Here is a 21206-nt window from a genome sequence, read left to right on the forward strand (position 1 = left end):
AACAACACTAAGCACAGGAAAACATTTTCACGTTATTTATACATTTATTTAAAAATATTGTTCATTCAAGACACAATTTGGACTGTAAGTGTTCTATAATAATACTTAATATTTTCACAGTATTTTAGAATGTACTGCAAAAAACCCTTACTGATCATTTAAGACAAGATTTAGACTCTAATACTTAATTTTCAACTGTTTCTAAAATCAAGGAAATCAAGTCATTAAGCATACCCTAAGCAAAATATGTTTAAGGACATAAGCAAACCTGAACATTATTGAAAAAAAGTTAATTATTTCTCTGCTAAACTGAAGATGAAATACTTGTAAGGCCTAAATTTTGAGTGGCACATTTTATAAAATATGGCAAAACAGAAAATGTACTATATATCATTTTGAACTGTATCATAAACACTGGAGCAGAAGGCAGATCTCAGATAAAGCAAGTCACCAAACCATATTAATCTTGTTTTCAGTTGAATATTAGGATAGTCTTAAAAGTATTACAACACCAAGTAACAACATTGCATGTCCTTTGTAAACATTAGTGGTAGCTTGAAAGCTGTAGCCATGGTTGGAGCAAATAATACTTTTCTGGACTTGCAAGTGGATATTCCTGTTTTAGGATGGAAATTGGGGGAGCAGTGTCATTGTTCCAGACCATGCAGTTCTTTATGCTTTTGTTAAAAAGTGGGTTTAACATTTGGCTATTAAAAATATAATAGCCTTCAGAAATATTTACACAGTATTCAACCCTTTTTTTTAAAAAAAAAAGGTCATACTGTAGTTAATCAGGTCCCTCAAACTATGTATAGATGTTTCATATCTTACAAAATGAAAGGGAATTGTTTCTTTGTGAATTAAGTTGCAGCTACAGGAAACATCAGTTGCTTTCAGCAGCTTCCTCCTGGTAGCTGCCATTTTATTTCCCCAGAATACCCTGGATGTTGTGTCATTTCAATGCATTTTTAAAGGAAAATTGCACCCAGGCTGGGTGGGGTGGGGTGGGCTCCTTCATCGTTTTTGTGGCAGCTAATACTACCCTTACCACCATCAAATTCCCTGGACTATGCCTAGGTCTTTCTGGAAAAATAAATTGCAGGCTACAAAGAAGTGGCTTCCATGACCAGCCCTTAAGAAAAAGCAAAATAAAGACAATGCAAAAACAGGGGAGTGATGAAAACAAATGTGCTGTAAATGGACGAACCTCACGAAGTTTTTTACCCAATGAAAACAAATGAAATAACGAAACAAAAAAGTTGTCCTTGCACACCTTCATAATGAGTGTTCATCAAGGCAGGCCCCACATTAATTTTATACCTGCAGCTCAATTTCTTTTTCCCGGAAAACAAAGCAAGACATTTATGGAACAAATACACACATTAGAGTTGTTACCGCCAGCTAGGAAAAGCGCTCCTTTAATCTGACAGGCTATCTGATGATTCAGTTTTCATCTGCCTTCTTCTTCTGAGTTGGAGCTGCAGTTGAATCTTGTTAGTGAAGAAGAACTGCTTCCAGCCCACCTCGTGTGCCAGGGATCTCATTTCTGAGGTAATTTTGCCCGATAAATTTTGTACAATCATTTCCCATAGTTTATCCGAGTTGCATAACTATTTGCAAAAGAAACAAAAAGGTATTAGCCTTAAACATTAGCCAAGTGTCATTTTAAAAATACAGTTATTTGAAGGAGAACAAATATTTGAATTACTGCTGGCTGTTTGATTTACAGTAATGATGGGAGCTTTTCCAAAGAAATGAATGCCTGGATATTGCATTACCTTAACTTTCTATAGTGTTGTTAATTACAGTATATAGTATTTCCTACTTTGGATTGAACCATCTGCAGATTCTTTCAAGCTACAATGCCCTTGCATTTTAAAACACATAATTATTGCATGGGAATATTCTGCTACTTTACTCAATGCGTTTTTTCTTTTCTTTGCCGTGCTGCCACCACAGATGGATTGAATCGCCTTTGTCTATGCTTCAGTGCTAGCATTTGCCACTTCCTGACTTCAGAGTAGGCATATACAGAATTACAAAGTAAATCTCACTTTTTAATTTAACCAAATTATGGATTGGAATTGCGCTTTGTAAATTAAATATGATATATTAAAATAATCTACAGAAAGAACTACTCTGCCATCATGTCCCGCACCACAAATCTGCTGTAATGCTTTCAGATTGCAGAATGAAATGCAGAATCCCAGATACTTGGGGCTGCCCAATGTTTTCTTATTTAAACATGCATACACCAGGTAATTAATCTGCTGAAAGATTATATGGCTCCCAAACGATACAAGAAAACTATGCCCTTGCTTGAATTTCTCTTTTGCATTAGGCATTAGCTCCCTCTGGTGGTGTTTTGTTTAAGTCAGTCATGTGCAAGCATGTGCAGTCGTTTTAGTGAAATTGTCACGTGCTGTGAAAAATAACTGAGGGAGGCAATAAATTTCTGATTATGTATTACATCTCATCTAGCAGGATAACAAAATCTTATGACAGCTAGAGATACAATGAAGTTTGTCTTCAAGAGATGGATGTTTAAGGCACAGAGGTCTAATGCAGGAACGGATGTCTAGAGAAGGGTCAAGCATAAATATTATGATAAAGTCGAAATAAATAAAGAAATCAAAAAATTGTCAAGTAGCACCTTTAGAGATCAACGAAGTTTGTTCTGGGTATACATGCTTTTGTGTGCATGTATCTGAAGAAATGTGCATGCACACAAAAGCTTATACCCAGAACAAACTTAGTTGGTCTCTAAGGTGCTACTGGACAATTTTTTAACTTTTTAATTCATTTCGACTGAGTCAGACCAACACGGCTACCTAACTGTATTAAGATAAAGAATACTGTATGGCAGTGCACTTTCCTGGATGAACTCAGTTTAATAAAGCTGACCACATCATGAGTTAGCTTTTTCACCCTAGGAGCCCAGAGAATCTATATCCCCAGTCCCCAAAATGTTTATTTACATGCTCATGCAATAACTAGCACTCTTTGGTACTTTTTGGTAATTCATCATGACTGGACAATCATTAGACAGACACTAACTGAAGGCACTCGTCTTTGTTGAAGCTAAACTGCAAGTGAACACATTTCAAATATTGCTTTTTCTTCTTTTTTACCGTTTCAAATCTGTGAGATACTTGAGAAAGTCTGGCAATATCTTCAAGATCCAAATAGGACATGATGTACAAAAGCAATGGATCAGGAAGTCGCACTAGGAAATCATAATTCCCTCGGCACATGTTGAAGATATGATCCAGAGTATCTCCTCCAAACACGATGGCTATTTGAACTGTGTTAAAAAACAAAAACCAAGATTTATACTATGTTCCAAAGGATCAGCCATTATTCTAAATGTAATGCTAAATATAATATGTTTTACCATGCTAGAAACTGTAAAGGTTAGGAAGTATGTATTAAACCACACATCATAAAACCCACCAATTTTCAGTATTGAAAGAATACATTTGAAGTTGTTAGTTCCAACCTTGAAAAACTGAATTAAACTACTATCTGAGATTAATAGTAAACATCAAATGGGAATGTTTCAGTGTGGTGCAACCCTTCAAATCATCGTTGCATGGTAGGCCACTGGAATGATTTGAGCTGAGGAACTTACATGAGAATTAAAATACACATATTAGTGTATTTTATTCACTTAAATCTCACAGTTCAAGTTTGCATCAAGTGAAGCACAACTCAACCTGGCATCAATTTTATAGTTGAAAAGAATGGATAAGACAGTTTAATATCCATTACCCACACATTCTGGTCTTCATCCTTAGTTAGACTGGCAATATGCTTCCTGTAAATTCCGAGAGTGAAAGACTGTATTTCAGGGCAAGTGCAACTATTCATATTCAACACTAGTTTTGGATAATTAGATGATACTGTAAACCTATAATGTATAAGAATTATTACTATAATATGTAATAAAACAATTAAAAAACTATTTATTTCACTGTATAGTCTCCAAGTGCTTCACAAACATTATCTCACATAGACAATCTATGTTCATCTTTGTACATGAAAGGCAAGTTTTCCATTGTGTCCTGGAATCTAATAAACTGGAATCAAATTATACTTGCTACTGTGTACGGCTACAATTGTGCAAAAATGATAGCTTGCTTGCTTTTTTGATACAGCGATATTTCTCCTCAATAATAGATGGCAACAAGGACAAAGAGATGGAAGAGCTCTGAATTTCATTTGTTGGCACTAACTAATAAACGAAATCTTTAGTTGCTGACCTCTGTTCTCAAGTCATAGTTACCAGTGCAATTACTGGCAACAAATTCAGAACTCTCAAAAGAAAGCTGTCACAGGACAGCTACCTGCATAAGCAACTGTAAAAACAGGTAGACAAATACTACAAACAGCTATTAGCCATAAAACATCACGCTCAGTGAATCAGATTTTTTGATAATCATGATAAAAAGATATAAACTCTAAGTATCAACATATAGTGGGCTTTGCAGGGGTATCCTGTTGTCTTTGTCAAGAGCTAGTGATCAATTAGATCAAAGGTGAGGGACCCTTTTTTGGCTGAGAGCCACCTTTCTTTGGGTAATCTATTGGGAGCAGCATGCCGGCAAGAACTGGGGGCAGAGCCAGTGGTAGGCGGAATCAAAGTCCATATTGGGCAGGACTAAAATAAAAAATGGGTGTGGCGTCCCTCTTTCTCTCTTACCCACCCACCTTTTCCTGTTTTGTACTGTCCTTGCCAGCAAAGGGGGGGGGGCATTATTATTATACGATATAATACACACGAACAGGGAATCTTTTTTAGACTGAAGGCCGATTTTCTCATTGCCAACACTGGTACCATAAACCATGGTTGGTGCACCCTGTTTTGCTACTAGAGGTGAAGCAGGAAGTTGCTGCCCCAATGAAGTCTCCTTTACCTGGGTTGTGTGGCAGCACCTGCAAAGTGGCAGAAACAGGTTGTGGTGAGATCTCATGAGATCTTGCAGAGAACTCACAGAAGGTGTGAGATCTCGCCGGAAGCTGCCGCTGCTGCCTCTGGCACTTCTCTGCTGTTGGAAGAGGCAGCAGGGTGGGCCTTTGAGGGTGCATCCTCTTGGCATTCTACCACCCAAGGTGGCTGCCTCAGCCTGCCTCATGGATGGGCCAACCCATGCACACAAATTCACATGTACACACTTCTTCTTGTTTAGTCGTTTAGTTGTGTCCAACTCTTCGTGACCCCATGGACCAGAGCACACCAGGCACTTCTGTCTTCCACTGCTTCCCGCAGTTTGGTCAGACTCATGTTGGTAGCTTTGAGAACAGTGTCCAACCATCTCGTCCTCTGTCGTCCCCTTCTCCTTGTGCCCTCAAGCTTTCCCAACATCAGGGTCTTTTCCAGGGAGTCTTCTCTTCTCATGAGGTGGCCAAAGTATTGCAGCCTCAGCTTCAGGATCTGTCCTTCCAGATCCTGGACTCAGGGCTGATTTCCTTCAGAATGAATAGGTTTGATCTTCTTGCAGTCCATAGGACTCTCAAGAGTCTCCTCCAGCATCATAATTCAAAAGCATCAATTCTTCGCCGATCAGCCTTCTTTATGGTCCAGCTCTCACTTCCATACATCACTACTGGGAAAACCATAGCTTTAACTATACAGGCCTTTGTTGGCAAGGTGATGTCTCTGCTTTTTAAGATGCTGTCTAGTACACACACAGCAATTATTTTTTGAAAAAAGCCTTCTATGGAGCCAAAAGCCTCCTATTGGACGGAAAAGCCCATGGCTTGAATCCAGCTAAGATAATATCCATTTAGAGATCCAGCCCAGTTTGAGATTCAAGGATACAGTGCAACTCACAGAGTTTAATCCACCAGTAACATAACTTTCTTATGCATAGGATTGCACTCTATGGTACAAAATTTGTTCATATGATCAATTTTTCCAAGATTATCTTTATTATAAATAGTTTAATCATCTGGTTGCTATCTTAAAGCTGCCATCAGAAGATACCTGGATGAATAGCAATTTGTCAGGCTGAAGGTTCCCTTCTTCTGATGGAAGGACTCCTTCTGCTGAGGAGGAAGGATGCACCCCTTTTAAAATATATTTTGCACTAACTTACTGAAAACACACCAGTATATCAAATTAAAACCACAAACAAAACACACAGCTGCCTAAATGTTACTAGAATGCTGACGTGTAGAGAATCACGAATTTCCCAAGGCTTGTAGGCAGATTATCAAATGCAAAATCAAATTAAATAGCATGACAATGCCCTGAAACCAGGCATAAATTGGCAAGTGCATGACTGCTGCTGAACTTGGTTGCTTCTCTCTGTGTGATGTTTAAATGCTATTATGAGCATTTAAAAACCATTATCAGTTCCTGATTATTTAAAATGGTTTGTATCATAAGCTTTCTACTAACAGCTGGAAGTACCTACGTAGGATAATGACTGGCTTAATGTTTTACTGACAAAATTAATTTATTTTATTTTATCTTTCCTTGAGGAACAAACATTTTACAACAGCGCATTTGGGAACGTCTTCTTGCATTATAAGACACATAAAAACTATATCATGTATACCAACTACTGAGAGGCAAGTCAAATGTTAATTAATAACTTTAAAAACTAGAGATAAAATTAGCTAAATGGTTATGGAATGTTGTATATTCAGTACTTTGTGCCACAGAGTTGGAATAAAATCTTCATCTATCAACAGCTCATGTAAATACTATCTCCAGCTCCATTTATTAACCCTGTCATAACCTTGTTCACAAATCCATAAATTCCCTTCTCAGTTTCCACAGATATTTAGACATAAAGCTTCCTAAGCTGGGAGAGATTCAAAAGAAATAGAAAAAAGCAGGGCTGGTTAAATTTTTATTCAGAACCTTAATTCATGGCCGTGGCCTTCTGTCAACTGTACAACATGGACAAAGAGGTAATTCTATGGCAGGATCTGATGGGATGCAGTGAATTTCTGGCTGAGCTGGGAGCTTCCCACCACAGTTGAGTTCAGCCAAAAGTATGCCAGTATAACTTGCCTATCCTGGATCTGCTGGGACTCAGCCAGCTGAGCCAAGGCCAGTGTAGGTTCCCAAGAAGGGGTGGGGGCTTAAGCTGGATCCTAACTGTCAGCTCAGTCATGTGACTTGACAAAAAGGGTAGTTTAAGTCAAACTCTATCCTGTAATCTTATTTTCCTTCTGACAGGCTATGGCTGGCTCACCTGGCTGTAGTCTTGCTCCTGAAAGGAGTTTGGTTCCGGTGTAAATTTATACCAGATTGATTTATGCCAGCTTCTTGAGCATACGCTTGCTCCCTAAGGCACGGCTTGCAAGGAATGGTATTTTCTGAAGAAGCCTCCTGTCAGACTGGTTTCAGAAAAACCTTCGGACCTCACTACTCCCTGTTGCCTTGTGCCTTCTGCTCTTTCCAGTCTAGTCTATTTCCTGGACTACTACTCCTGCTGACTATACAGTGGTACCTTGGGGTAAGTACTTAATTATTTCCGGAGGTCCGTTTTTAACCTGAAACTGTTCTTAACCTGAAACACCACTTTAGCTAATGGGGCCTCCTGCTGCTGCCGCACTGCTGGAGCACGATTTCTGTTCTCATCCTGAAGCAAAGTTCTTAACCCGAGGTACTATTTCTGGGTTAGCAGAGTCTGTAACCTGAAGCGTATGTAACCTGAAGCGTATGCAACCCAAGGTACCACTCTATATCCATATCCCAATCCATTTTCTGAACTCATCATACATGTCTCAGTTCTGCTGGAGAAATCTTTTGGCAGTTGACTCCAGATTGATCCCCACAGAAGCCTCTCTGTCAAACTGTGTGGAGTGATCATGCCGACTATGATCATTTCTCCCTAAACTTTGTCCGGACTGAATTTCTGTTAGATTTTCTGCTTGTAGTTCATTACTGCAAGGAGGCAACACAGAAAAAACATGTCTAATTATTTGCGGTTGCAAGATATATATTTTCAAGCTAAGGTCTGATTTGTCACAGGATAGTTGTGCTATAGATTCCTGAAACCAAACCAAGTCCCTGCTCTCTTCTGCTGCCTTCCAGAACCCACACTCCTGCCGTGCTGTACAGGATGAGGCCACTTGCGTCACTGCTGCCTTTGGAACCTACCCTGGCCTACACTTCCTACTTCTGGCTGGTGACCTGTGCCTGCCTTGGACTGCTCTACTGCCTTTAGCTTCCTCAATTGGCAACCAATAGTTCCAGACAGCCTGAAAGCTGATTGCTTTGGGAGTGGGGTCTTACCCAATTAGGCTCTAAAGTACTCCTTCCTTCCTGACCAGTGAGTTTCTGTTGCCTGCTCATGACTTAATACACATCAAACAAGACTACCCTAAAGCACAGGACACAGGAGAGTGGATTATGAGGCTGCCTTACACTGAACCAGACTGTTTTCAACACAGCACTGTCTATTCCAATCAGCAGCAGAAAGCCAAGGGCTCACATAAGAAGCCTGTTTTAGCCCTGCTACCTGATCCTTTCAGCTGAAGATGCCAGGATTTAAACCGGGAATCTTTTGCATGCAAAGCACAGTCTCTAGTGCTATAGGTGCTATCCGAAAAAATATTCTGTATGGCACAAATGCCCCAAAGGTTGGTCCATAATGATCTATCTATCCCAATTACTTGAATAGCTGTCAGATATTGTTATTTTAAACATTTATATGTTCGCCTTTACCAATGACTGCAACGCAGTTTACAAAAATGAAAAGCAAATGGCAGGAATAAAGAGCAATTAACAGCAAAAATTTTTAAAGACAATAAAAATGTTTTAAAATGCCTGAAATAATTGTTTTCCTAGTACTGAAAGAATATACAAGTTGATGCCAGGTATATCTCCCTAGGGAGGGCAGTCTGTAACTACCCTCTCTCTTGTAGATGTAAGCCTCATCTGATGGAGGTGGTATTCGTAGGTCACTGTCCGATGACCTTTGTGTAAAAACAGGTGAAGTTTTATGTGCAGACTCACCATACATATGATAGAACTATTCCAAAATGATTCATTACAGTGGAAGGGTAAATCTGATATGATTTTGAATATAATGCTGGGTTGCAATATGCAGTTAACTTCCTTAGTAGCGATTACCGGTTTTATCAGTAATTTTAACACTGAGGGTTAAAAATGTAAAATTAAAAACAACACTAAACTCACTTTCCTAAATCAAAAGTATAGTGCTAATTTGAACACACATAACGTTCAAATGCAGTATACAAACTGGTGTGGTTCCTATGTAACACTAAGCCATCATTTGCTGAACAAGTCAGGATTTGGCTGACATATGTTCAAACGACAGCTTGTCTTGTGTGGTTTTTAGTTTGCTGCCCCACCCTCCTTTGCATATGAAAGAACAGGCTTGTGGATCTATCTCTGTCACTAGAGGTCTGGGTGACATCAGTTGCTAGGATTGCTTTTTACCAGCTTCAGCTGGTAAGGTAATCAGTGGCTGTTTCTGGATGGGGATAGCTTGATCATTGCCATCCACACACTTGTAACAACTGGATTGGATGACTGCAAAGTGCTCTATGTGAGCTTAATCTGAAAGCTACTAGTTCAGAATGTGGCAGCTCATCTGCTCACTGGGGCAGAATATTGCCATCGTGGTATGTTACTATTGACAGAATTGTACTGGCTGCCCATTCAAGGTGTTGGTATTGGATTGCAAACCCTATTCAGCTTGGGATCAGGAGACCATCTTGGTTGTGAGTCCTGGAAGACCTGCTCCTTGCCTTGCAAGCCTTTTTTCACCTGGTCTGAGAGGGTGGGGCCCTCACTGACTCCAGCTACAAAAGCTGAGGCTGTTGAAGAGAGCAAGATATCATCTTGGCTGCCTCTTAGTGCAGTCCGAGGTCATTGAGCCTGAGCTTCCACAACCGCCGTCCACCATGAACTGCCATCCACCATTGGTGGCAGCAACAGCAGGTTTGTTCTATGCTTATGATAATATGCTATTTTCTTGTTAATTATGCAGTTTTAAATGTGCATTTTATATTTGACTTCTTTTAGTACTGTCTTCTTTTGAAATGTTTAAGATAATATTTTTGTTTCCTGTTAATTATGTTGCTTTGTTTGTATACTTTATATTTGACTTTCTTTAATAATGTTTTATTCTGGATTGTTTTATTTGGTGTTTTTGATATGTTGAATGGGGAGTTGTAGTTGCCGGCGGTTCCGAGGGGAACAAACCAATCACATTCTCTTCCTCTTCCTCCTTGTAATGGCCAGTTCCAGGAAGTAGGTGTTGTTGAAGATGACTGTCAGTTTCCAAAGATCCCAGCGCCAACCACTCCAGGAAATACCATAAATACACAGGCTGTTACCCCGTTAAGCCTTTGGTTCAGGATCATCGGATCAACAATGATGGGGAACATGCGTGCGACAGGGAATGCTTCTCAGCTCTTCTTAGTGTTTTTATCACTCCTGATTGGGCTCCCTGTTGTGGTAGCTATGGATACGGGCGATGCATCCTGATTCTGTTTCTCAGTTGCATTGGATTATGTTCCTGCCTGGGCTTATATGCAAGAAAAGGCAATGGAAAACTATGATGGAAGAAAAAGATGTCTCTGTCAAGCATAGCTACCTTGTTTTATGAGTTTCTGGCTGTTTCCAGTACTGGAGCACAACTCATCAAATCCTTATTGCCATGCCGTGTTCAGGAGTAAGGACTGTACCGGACTGGAAGATTTTGGAGAATTGCACCCTACACTCATAGGAAGACAAATATTTAATATTTCTTGGGATTAAGATGCTGCCTTAAGGGGGAAGTCTTCGTTTTGATTGAACAGGGAATATTAACATGTTACACAAGCTTTGTTGAAGCACAATTATGGCTTTTTTCTGGTATGCTTCCTTTTCTTAATTTCAGTAGAACTTGCATGAAAGTTCCTGATAGATCAGGGGACGATGTTGAAATGACCAAATATTTTCTATATATCTTTTTTTAACTATGATGTTTTATTGTTCGCAGCGTCATGTTCAGTATTTTAAAGATACTAACTATGGTGGAAGCTTTTGGTATTCTAAAGGTGTTAAACAAGGTGAAGGGTCACTGATAACTCAACCAGATGATGGATGTAACTAAATCAATAAACTCTGTGAGTTGTATGGTATAAATGGCAGCATGCAAGCTTCCTTAGTTTGTGTGCTTAATTCTTCAGGGATTGAGGACAAAGTCTGTCTGAATTTAGTCATAACCTGACTGAATCCAGTGTGAAAGAAAGAAAGAGAGAGAGAAATAAAGAAAGAGAAAGAAAGCTGTTGTAAACCACTTTGAGATTTTTTCTTTAAAATATAAACTGGTACAGAAATGAAATGCATAGTAATACCTAAAAGAATGTCTCATCACATATATACCCAACTGAACATTGTACTCTGCAGGAATCATAGAACTGTAGGGTTAGAAGGGACGCCCAAGGGGAAACTGAACTTTCAAAAAACTAGGGACATGCACCTGCACAAGTTGAGGGCAATTTTTCATTGGGTTTCCACCAAAACCAGTATATGTGTGGTTCAAAATCACTCCATATGAAGTTAAAAGATGGTATCAATTCCATCCCCAAATTAGCGTTTCTTCTCAAATCCTCAAAAGTAAAAAAAAATAAATTCTAGATATAAGAAAGCCAAATAAAAGCACTGTTGTTGTCATCTTTTATAAGGAAACTAGTGCAGTTTCCATCATCTGAAATGTTGCTGTCACAGATCACCTTTAAATATGCTATTAATCTAGGTCTCATGCAAACATGAATACAGATGATGGATTGGAACATACATCAGACTAAAGCTATACTTTTAGTATCTTACTTTGGAGAGAAGGGTCATCCAAGAAGTCTTCATGAGTTTCTCTAAGTTCTCCAGGTCTTGCTTCACGAAATTCACTCCGAAGAGAAATTTTCCACCACCTGAAAATTACCTATAAATGAGAATTTTGAGAAGTCTTAGCTGATGTTTATTTTGGTTTTTAATGTTGTACAGCTGCTTTGATTTTTTTGTGTGAAATCACAGTGTATAATGGTATTATAATAAATAAAATAAGTAAGTGGCCTCTGTGGCAAAAAATCTTGCACCAATTATGAATCTTGCTGGAGAGAGATACCATAGCCTCAAGTCGTCAATGCTCTGCTAACTTCTAGATGAGATCTTTTTAATGCCACAAGGTTGCCTTTGAAAATGGTTCAGAAATTGCATTAAACATGCTCACAGCTGTCTTACGCACTAATAGGAACAAAGTATTGGGGACACATCATGCCAGTGCTAAAATGCCTGTATTGGCTCCCAGTATGTTTCAGAACCTAATTCCAATTGCTTGTGTTTACCTTGAAACTCTTCACCATTTAGGACAAGGGTACTTGACAAATCACTTTTCTGCATATGAGCCTACCTGTGTGCTGAAATCATCTTGAGGTGCCTCTTCCTGGTCTGTCAGCTGCCAGTTATAGTGAATGGCAATGAGGTAAATTACCATTTTAGTGAGAGAGAGGCTAATCTAACACTTATTTTGGTTCCAGGCGAACCAAATGCACCCAAATATTTTCTCAGGCATTTTAACATTAATCTTCTGTGGTGGTTTTTATGCTGCTCTGCCATCTGCTGTTTCAGATCTCATTGCTGTTTTCTTGGATATATTTTATGTTTTCTACTATAATTTTTCTATTTTTAGTGTCACGTCTGCCTAGAAAAGTTTGCTTGAACTGGAACTTCTAGCAAACAACTAAAAAAATGAACAAAAAAGAAGAAATTGAAATTTACTCCAGTGACGATAAAAGTAAAAAACAGAGAGCAGCTAACACCAGAATCAGAAAGAAGCAGGAAAAAATTATTACAAACCGAGGGTACTAAAGATATCTTCACCTATTGCTAGCAATGAAGTTTGTGCAGACTGAGTAATCTAGGGGAAAGCATCCTCAAAACAGGACACCATCAGTTCCAATGCCAACAATTGTGGTACTGTCCCCATATTTAGAACATCCTTATTGTGGAAAAAGGTTATCAAGCTTTCTATCTATTCCTCAGCTACATGGAGGGCCAGAAATTCTAGAAATGTAGCTGTAAGCTAATTTATGAAAAGGATCATGATGGAGAAATAGAAGATTGCTTGTCCTTCACCCATATATGCACCTCTTTGGTAAAAATTAAAACCACAAAAGCCTTTTAAGAGAATGTAAATCAATTTACTAGAGGATGAGCATGTATTTACAGTATTTTTCTTTCTCTTTTTATTATTATTAAAGGAACTTTCACTGCAGAGACAAACATATAATAATAAATTTCATACCTCCCACAATATGTAAACACTGGCATGTTTACTTTTTCAGTTAAATTGTACTTTTTGGGACGGAATGGCTCACTCATTAATGCAACAAAATTAGTTCCTGGGATACCAGCATTTATGCATCAATTAATTTTCCTGAAGGATAAGCTAGGAATAAACCCCAAAGGGCATTGTTTATTTCCTTCTCAATATCCATAATGAAAAATACAGAGGGGTCTGATGGTAGCTTAAGAGCCAACAACTTTACGGCTCACCATATGCTTTTACACGCCAGAGTCCACTTGATAAGATTTGGAAATTGTTACTCTCAGGTGGTGGACCGAGATTACTAATTAGATGCTTATTATGGGACTTACTGAAAAAGATCCCCTCCCCTCGGGATTACTAAATTGGCTTGTGATGTTTTGGCATAGGTCTGTGTAATGCCATGTGGGGACTGTAGTGCAGGGTCTAGCGGTCAAGCAGCGACATGTCATGTGTTCTGGTACCCATGTCCTTGGTTGATTGGTGGAATGTGGTGGTAAAGGAAACATCAGCACCTCTAGCCACATCAGTGGTAGCAGTCTTGTACCCCTGACCGTTAGGTCCAGTCGCGAATGACTCTGGGGTTGCAATGCTCATCTTGCTTTACTGGCCGAGGGAGGCGGTGTTTGTCCGCAGACAGCTTCCGGGTCATATGGCCAGCATGACTAAGCCGCTTCTGGCAAAACCAGAGCAACACACGGAAACGCTGTTTACCTTCCCGCCGGAGCGGTACCTATTTATCTACTTGCACTTTGATGTGCTTTTGAACTGCTAGATGGGCAGGAGCTGGGACCAAACAACGGGAACTCACCCCGTTGCTGGGATTCGAACCGCCGACCTTCTGATTGGCAAGCCCTAGGCTCTGTGGTTTAGACCACAGCACTATATGGTAGGCAGCTGTATTGTGTTTCAATACCACACATTCTCCACTTCTGCTCAGGTTTTCCTTGATATGTGGAAGTAGAGTCTGATGTTGGAAAGTGACAGCACAGGTTCCTGATAGAAACAGGAGTTGCAGGGACACATCTTTATGACTCATAGGCTGGGAAACCTGCCACCTCCCACAGTTGGGATTACTATCTTTTTTTTTTTTTTTTAAGTTCTTTTTTATTCGGTTTTCCTTTTACTTATATTAGTTACAACCATGATTGCATATTTACAATTTTTGAACCTCCACCAACACCCCCCGCAGTCATCCATTTTCCTTATTTTCCCGCATTTTCTATTTAGTATTGCTATTTTACCATTATCTTACATCTCCCTAATTCTGTCACACAATATACCTTATAATATTACAAAGTCTCTTTAAACCCCACTAGCGTTGTTTGTTGATCACATATAGTTTCCAGATAAGCCGCAAACTTTCCCCAGTCCTCAATGAATCTTTGATCTTTCTGATGTCTTATTCTTCTGGTCATTCTGTCCAGTTCTGCGTAATCTACAAGTTTCATCCTCCATTCACTCAGCGTCGGCATTTCCTCTTGTCTCCACCTCTGGGCCATCAATATTCTTGCCGCCGTAACGGCGTATTGGAACAGTTTGTAATCCTGTCTTTTTATCTCTCTTCCTGTTATACCTAACAGAAAGGATTCTGGCTTCTTCACAAAAGAGTATTTAAACATCTTTTTCAACTCACAATAAATCAATTCCCAGAATCCCCTCACCCTCCTGCAGTCCCACCACATATGAAAGAGAGATCCCTCTTTTTCTTTGCATTTCCAGCAGACAGTTGGGATTACTATCAGTGTACACAGCTGTCAGGAAGAATGGACAATTTCTAACTGAGAATGAATAAGGGGTTAAATTGATCAGGTTGTTCTTCCTAATGTCTCAACAAATGAAATCGATTTGTCAAAAAAAAAAAAAGTGTTATGTTGGGGGGGGGGAAATACGAGAGAGAGACATTGCACATGCCTTTGTAAATCAAAAAAATCTTTAATAAAAATACATTTTAAAAAAATTGATCAGGTTGTTAACAGGTGCCAGCAACAGCTACTGGCCTTGCTGGCCTGTTCTGAGGAATGCTGAACATGCAGGCACAAAAGCAGAATATCAGTTTGAAACACATCATACAAAATATGGCCAGAGCATTCCACTCACATAAAAATTAAATGCATTGTCTTGATTTTTGCTGAATTTTATTAACCTTATTATTAATATCAAAACTTACAAATATAATCAAAGGGAAATATTAATCATAACACAACCTTTTTTTGCAGATGCAATATTCAAAATAGCATTCTTTCTAACAGTTCTTCCGTAACTCTTTATATGGTTTTCTTTTCTTTTGGTCCTTCCTAAAATTTAACTCCTAATGCTATCAAATCAGTATCTTCTCTTAAACAGGATTTTCCTTACCATATTTTTTTTTAAATCTCAGAACAATTCATTTTGCACTGTTTTCATCCCTCCCTATTTTTTTTAAAAATCCAGTAAATTAGTTTCACAGATTTAATCAATATCCAGCACTTTATTTCGCTATCCATTATTCCAGGTACTTCATTTCTCTTCAAATACTGAACGCCACAAAACCTTTGCTGCTGTCAATAAATAATAAATTAATTCCATTTCTTCTTCTGAACTTTTTCCTTCCATGCAACCCTCTAACAGGGTATAATAGTACTTCCGCATTCATTACATCTTTAGTCTTTGTTAATATCCATGCCCAAAATTTCTGTATGCTCGGATAATCCACCATATATGGAACATAACTGTTTTATAATATCTGAATTCCCAGCATTCAGCTTTTTCTTCGGGATTAATCTTTTAAAATCTACCTAGTTTTATGTCTTCTCGGTGACCTTATGTGAGACAATGTGTATTCTTGAGAAACACGATCCAGTTACAGTTTAATGTGAGTAATCGAAGAGATGGCTCACATTTCAGGTCTATGAGGAAAAACAATTGTTCAGAAAATGAAATCACCATTAAAGTGTGGAAAGGCTTCCATCTTTATTCAAAGCAACAATCTGTCTTCCCTCAAGGAGCCACAATAGGTGTTTGGAGCTTACCCAGGGGCATATCATTTGTAGTGTTCTTTGTTTTGTTTTGTTTTTCCTTACACTGGGGGAAATCTCCAAGGGAATGGGAAAACCAAAATGGAAAATGGAAATGTATTTGTTATCTATAGCTGTTCAACCCTGAACATGGAAAGCATACACTTTTTAGGACAAATACATTTTTTAGTCTGACCCTTTTTACTTCTTGTTCTAGTGACTATTACTCTTTTTGGATCTAGAAGTCACGCTGGTAGACAACGTAAACAGCATGATCCCTCCTAGAGTGGTTGTACGGCCTTCGGATTGTGAGAATTATGTACATCCTATAGCTAGGACTGATTTTATTAGGGCAATTAAGATTGTACTTGTAAGGATGCTAACGACTTACTTCTCAGTAAGCATGCATTGGATTGCACTGTGTAACATTCAGGCTTTGACAAGCAATCTGAAAAGTTTCTTTAAAAGTGTTATTTCAGTGCAGATAGAATACGAAAAAGCTTGACTGACATGTTAAAAATAATTTATTTGCATATTTAACTACAGTAGAACGCCATCAGTTAACACCAGAAGTTGGCATGTCATACGGTCAAATGTTTGCATTTAATTAGTTACAAGGAACTGTCTAAGGAGCACATGATAAATGAAGCAATTATATCAAAAACTGAAATCAAGAACATGCAATAATCTTTTTATACAGTTACTAACTCATTAGCAGAAAAATAACAGGCTGTTTAGAAACTGAGATATTGAAATGAGCCACATCATTTTGATTTGCAAGAAAATTAATATTAAGAGCCGATTAACAGAATAATAAGGGAAAGTACCGTATGTATTCCTACAATACTTTTTTGGATACTATGCTCAGATTGTTGTTAGAAATAATGCCATTTAAAATCACATTCCTGTTTAGAGAATTGAACGAATTTCCATGTATCTTATATGAAGGGGTTTTTCATAACAAATCAAGATACAACTAATTTACTTTTTTTTTTTTTTTGCATCTTAATGGCCCTCACAACTACTTACAAGAAGAAATAATTACAATAAAAGCAAATATCACATGCTGAATAAAAAAAGCAACAGCACAGCAGTAAAAGCAAAACTGTTCCAACTTGCCATCTAGATATACAGAGACTATTCCAATAGCACCCCTCTTTCAAGTACAGTGGTGCCTCGCAAGATGAAATTAATCCGTTCCGCGAGTCTCTTCGTCTTGCGGTTTTTTCGTCTTGCGAAGCACGGCTATTAGCGGCTAAGCGGCTATTAACGGCTTAGCGGCTATTAACGGCTTAGCGGCTTTAAGAAAAAGGAAACAAACTCGCAAGAACTCGCAAGACGTTTCGTCTTGCGAAGCAAGCCCATAGAGAAATTCGTCTTGCAGAACGACTCAAAAAACGGAAAACCCTTTCGTCTAGCGAGTTTTTCGTCTTGCAAGGCATTCATCTTGCGGGGCACCACTGTATTCCATAAATAAGACATCACAACAGAAAAGGCCATATTTCCAATTGCCCCTCACCCAGTCTTTGGGAGCAGGTCTATCTGGACTAAAGTCTCCAATAAAGATTCTAATGATCTTGGGATAAAGGCAGACAGCATTTCCATCAAAATGATGGGGTGGTTTTATGCTGCCATTGTTATTTGCAATACAAATGTACATTCTTTTGTCCCACTGTATGCTTTGGTTAAACTGGTTTTTCAGATTTTCACCTTGCCTCAAGGTGAAGCTGGAAAGCCCCAGTTCCTCTTCTTAGAAAGGAACATTCAGTATATATGCAAACAGCTGTTGGGGGCTACTATTGGCTAATACCAATGACATCAACATCACCTCACACATTTCTAGAGCAGTTTGCTACAATTTTCCATCACATCTTTGTTCTGATCCCCATTCCAAAGTAAAGGATAAACACACTGCTTGTTAACACATACAACTTTGTAGTGCAAAAATGATTTTGTAATACTGTGCTTCACTCTCATGAAAATGTGCACCAGAGAGTATGGAGAATACAGAAAAGTGGTCATCAGAGCACTGTGACAATTTGTAAAATAAAACTGAGTCTTAACACCGCTTTGAGGTTTTTTCTGCAATCAAGCAGTATATACATTTTATGAAATAAAAATAATCACACTACACTTTTGCAAAAAAAATCTCTGTGTGTAAATATTGCAATAAACAAACAACTGCTATATATACACAAGAAGCAGACAGGAAATGTTGCAGTTTAATATGCTAATTTATATGCAGCAGAGGCAATGATGCCTTCTCTGCTGTTCTCAGTCCCCCTGCCCACCCACAAGATGGCCCAACAACTACTACTGCTGCCTTGTCCTGAGGAACAACTGAAGTCACTTAGATAACCATGCCCTAGAAAACTGAGAAAGAAGGGAAATTGTGAAGTATTATTAGTATATATTTATATCCCACATTTTCCCCTGATGGGACTCAAAGTGGCTTACAGATAAAAACAATCGCTTAAAACATAGGAAAAATAATAATTACAAACAATTAAACATTAAGAGAATTAAAATGTTATGTGTTTATAAAATCTGTTTAAAACTTACAAATAATTACAATAAAAACAAAAGTACTTTGTATCAACCTGAAACAAGATGCTTAGAATAGTATGGGGCAGCTTCCTACAGAATTGTGATGTTCCCCCAGTATTATTAGTGTAGGGTAGATTAGCTACATCTACAGAGAAGGAAGCTTTGTCTATACCTGTTTTTTCAAAAATGTTTATCTATGGTCATTTGCAGCTACTGGTACTATCCTACATTACTTTAGCAAAACTTGTTAGCAGTGTCCATTAAGTTCAAAGAATAAGTAGCAGTGTAGACAGAATCATACTTTGGAATAAGGTGCCAAAGTTTGTCAAGTTTGCATTTTTAGTAAAGAAAATATTGGTTTAAAGTGTAGCGATCTTTCCTATTCTAATTTATTCAAGAAGGTTCTAGAGGCTTCTCTGTGTGATACAAGCTGGTGGAAGCTAGAAATTTCTAGCTGACAAGTAAGCTTCTATTCTGCCTGGAAACAAGCAAAAGGTTCCTGATGTTTGGGTTATTCCTTCAGAGAAGCTGAACAGCTGGTTTAAACTGGTTCTGTTATCTCTTTCTCTCAAGGTTACAGTGGTGCCTCGCAAGACGAAATTAATTTGTTCCGCGAGTTTTGTCGTCTTGCGATTTTTTTCGTCTTGCGAAGCACGGTGTCGGAAAAGTTTTGGAAAAGCTTCAAAAATCACCAAAGTCTTCAAAAACCTCAAAAAAGGCTACCACACCGCGTGCTATGAGTTGCTCCTCAAAGTCAAGTCGCAACTGTATTAACGGTGTTAAGAAAAAGGAAACAAACTTGCAAGACGTTTCCGTCTTGCGAAGCAAGCCCATAGGGAAAATCGTCCTGCGAAGCAGCTCAAAAAACCCTTTCGTCTTGCGGGTTTTCCGTCTTGCGAGGCATTCGTCTTGCGAGGTACCACTGTATATAAATAACAGGCCAGAAGGAGCTTGGGTTTCACTTTCTGTCTTTCTTTCCTTCTGGTGTGGTGGTCTCTATGATCCTTAGGGTCCCTTCCAATTCTACAATTCTAATCTAAATAACAGGAAATATACCAGTTTAGTTACAATTCACTATTAAAGGGGATCAGTTTATGTTATAAAACAAACCATTCACCATTATCAGCACACTGAGTGAATTATTAGTTCTACAACCACATAAAAGAAATGATACAAACATTTGGTTAAATCAGACATACAATACCCCATATATGTGAAATCTGTTAATATACAGTCTGTTTAAGTTAGTTGTTCATTTGTTAGGTGACTCACTAAGCACAAGAAAAATGAGCACAAAGGAGCTAACTACAGAACAGATTGCAATTCATGAACCTTGACTCATTTGTCTGACAAATTTTAAATTAGCACACAGACACAAAATATTAAAATATTGGATATGTTGGAAACTTGGTCAAAACAAACCTTTACATTAATTATGCCAGGGAGCAGATATATTGCCACGACACTAGTGGAACCAGTGCTTTTTTTCTTGGGGTACACAGGGTTATGCATACCCCAAAACGTTTTGTGAATCTGTGTCTGGCCTCATTGAGGGGCAGTATTTCAATATGAGTAGAAAAATGAGAGTACCCCTAAACATTTTTTTAGAAAAAAAGCACTGAGTGGAACTATATGAACTACATAAAGGCTTATTATTGCCTACTGGCCCTAGGAAGGTGAATTTGCTGTGACATGCTTGCTAAGCATTTTGAGGATAAAGCTACTTCCATCCTCTAGGATTTGGGCTCAGCTGATGATCCTGCTGAAGAAAAGTGCTTTCTTGTCTTGGATGAGTTTCAGTTGCTGCGGCCTGAGGATATGGACAAGGTATTTGGCTAGGTTTGTGCAACCACTTGTGTTTTGTACTCTTGCACCTCATGGCTTATAAAATCTGCTAGAAAGGGGGCAGCTGAATGGGCCAGGAAGGTGATTAATGCTTCAAGAAGGAGTGGTCTCAGGTGTCTTGCCAAATGCAAGATGGTTCTTTTAAAAGAGATTCAGAAGCAATACAAAACACAAGCGAGTGAGAAGATTTTATTTCTAAACTGCAAGCAATATATACATACCAAGCATGCCCTTCCCTCTGCCACTTGGAAGCCCTCAAGAACCGATGAAGTGACTCCTCCAGGTAGTCTCAGTTTGCATAGGCCAGTCTGTGCATAAGCTTCTGAAAGACTCTGCCCAAACCAACCAATGTTATAAATAGCCACCTCCTCCCAATGCCTCACTTTAATAATTTCCAACATCAAAGAAGGTTTCCAGCACTATCCTCCCAGACTGATTAAGGCAGCTGTGGGGGGGGGAGGGGCTTCACCTCCTCCCAACTGATTAGGACACCAAAGATTGTTCTCACACCTTCAAAAAC

General features: G+C 38.7%; 1 protein-coding gene across 1 annotated transcript in view; it reads right to left on the reverse strand.

The window, feature by feature from the left end:
• Positions 1–24: 24 nt before the first annotated feature.
• The window catches only part of FBXO36 (F-box protein 36), a 29901-nt gene continuing 8719 nt past the window's right edge, over positions 25–21206 (reverse strand). The window contains exons 2-4 of the mRNA XM_028731157.2: positions 11807–11915; positions 3132–3304; positions 25–1610 (exon numbers count right to left, since the gene is read on the reverse strand). Of these exons, the coding sequence (XP_028586990.1) occupies positions 1419–1610; positions 3132–3304; positions 11807–11915 (474 nt within the window). The 3' untranslated portion in view covers positions 25–1418. The remainder of the gene's footprint in view (positions 1611–3131; positions 3305–11806; positions 11916–21206) is intronic.

Source organism: Podarcis muralis, chromosome 6, assembly GCF_964188315.1.
Source record: "Podarcis muralis chromosome 6, rPodMur119.hap1.1, whole genome shotgun sequence".
Classification (NCBI taxonomy): Eukaryota; Metazoa; Chordata; class Lepidosauria; order Squamata; family Lacertidae; genus Podarcis; species Podarcis muralis.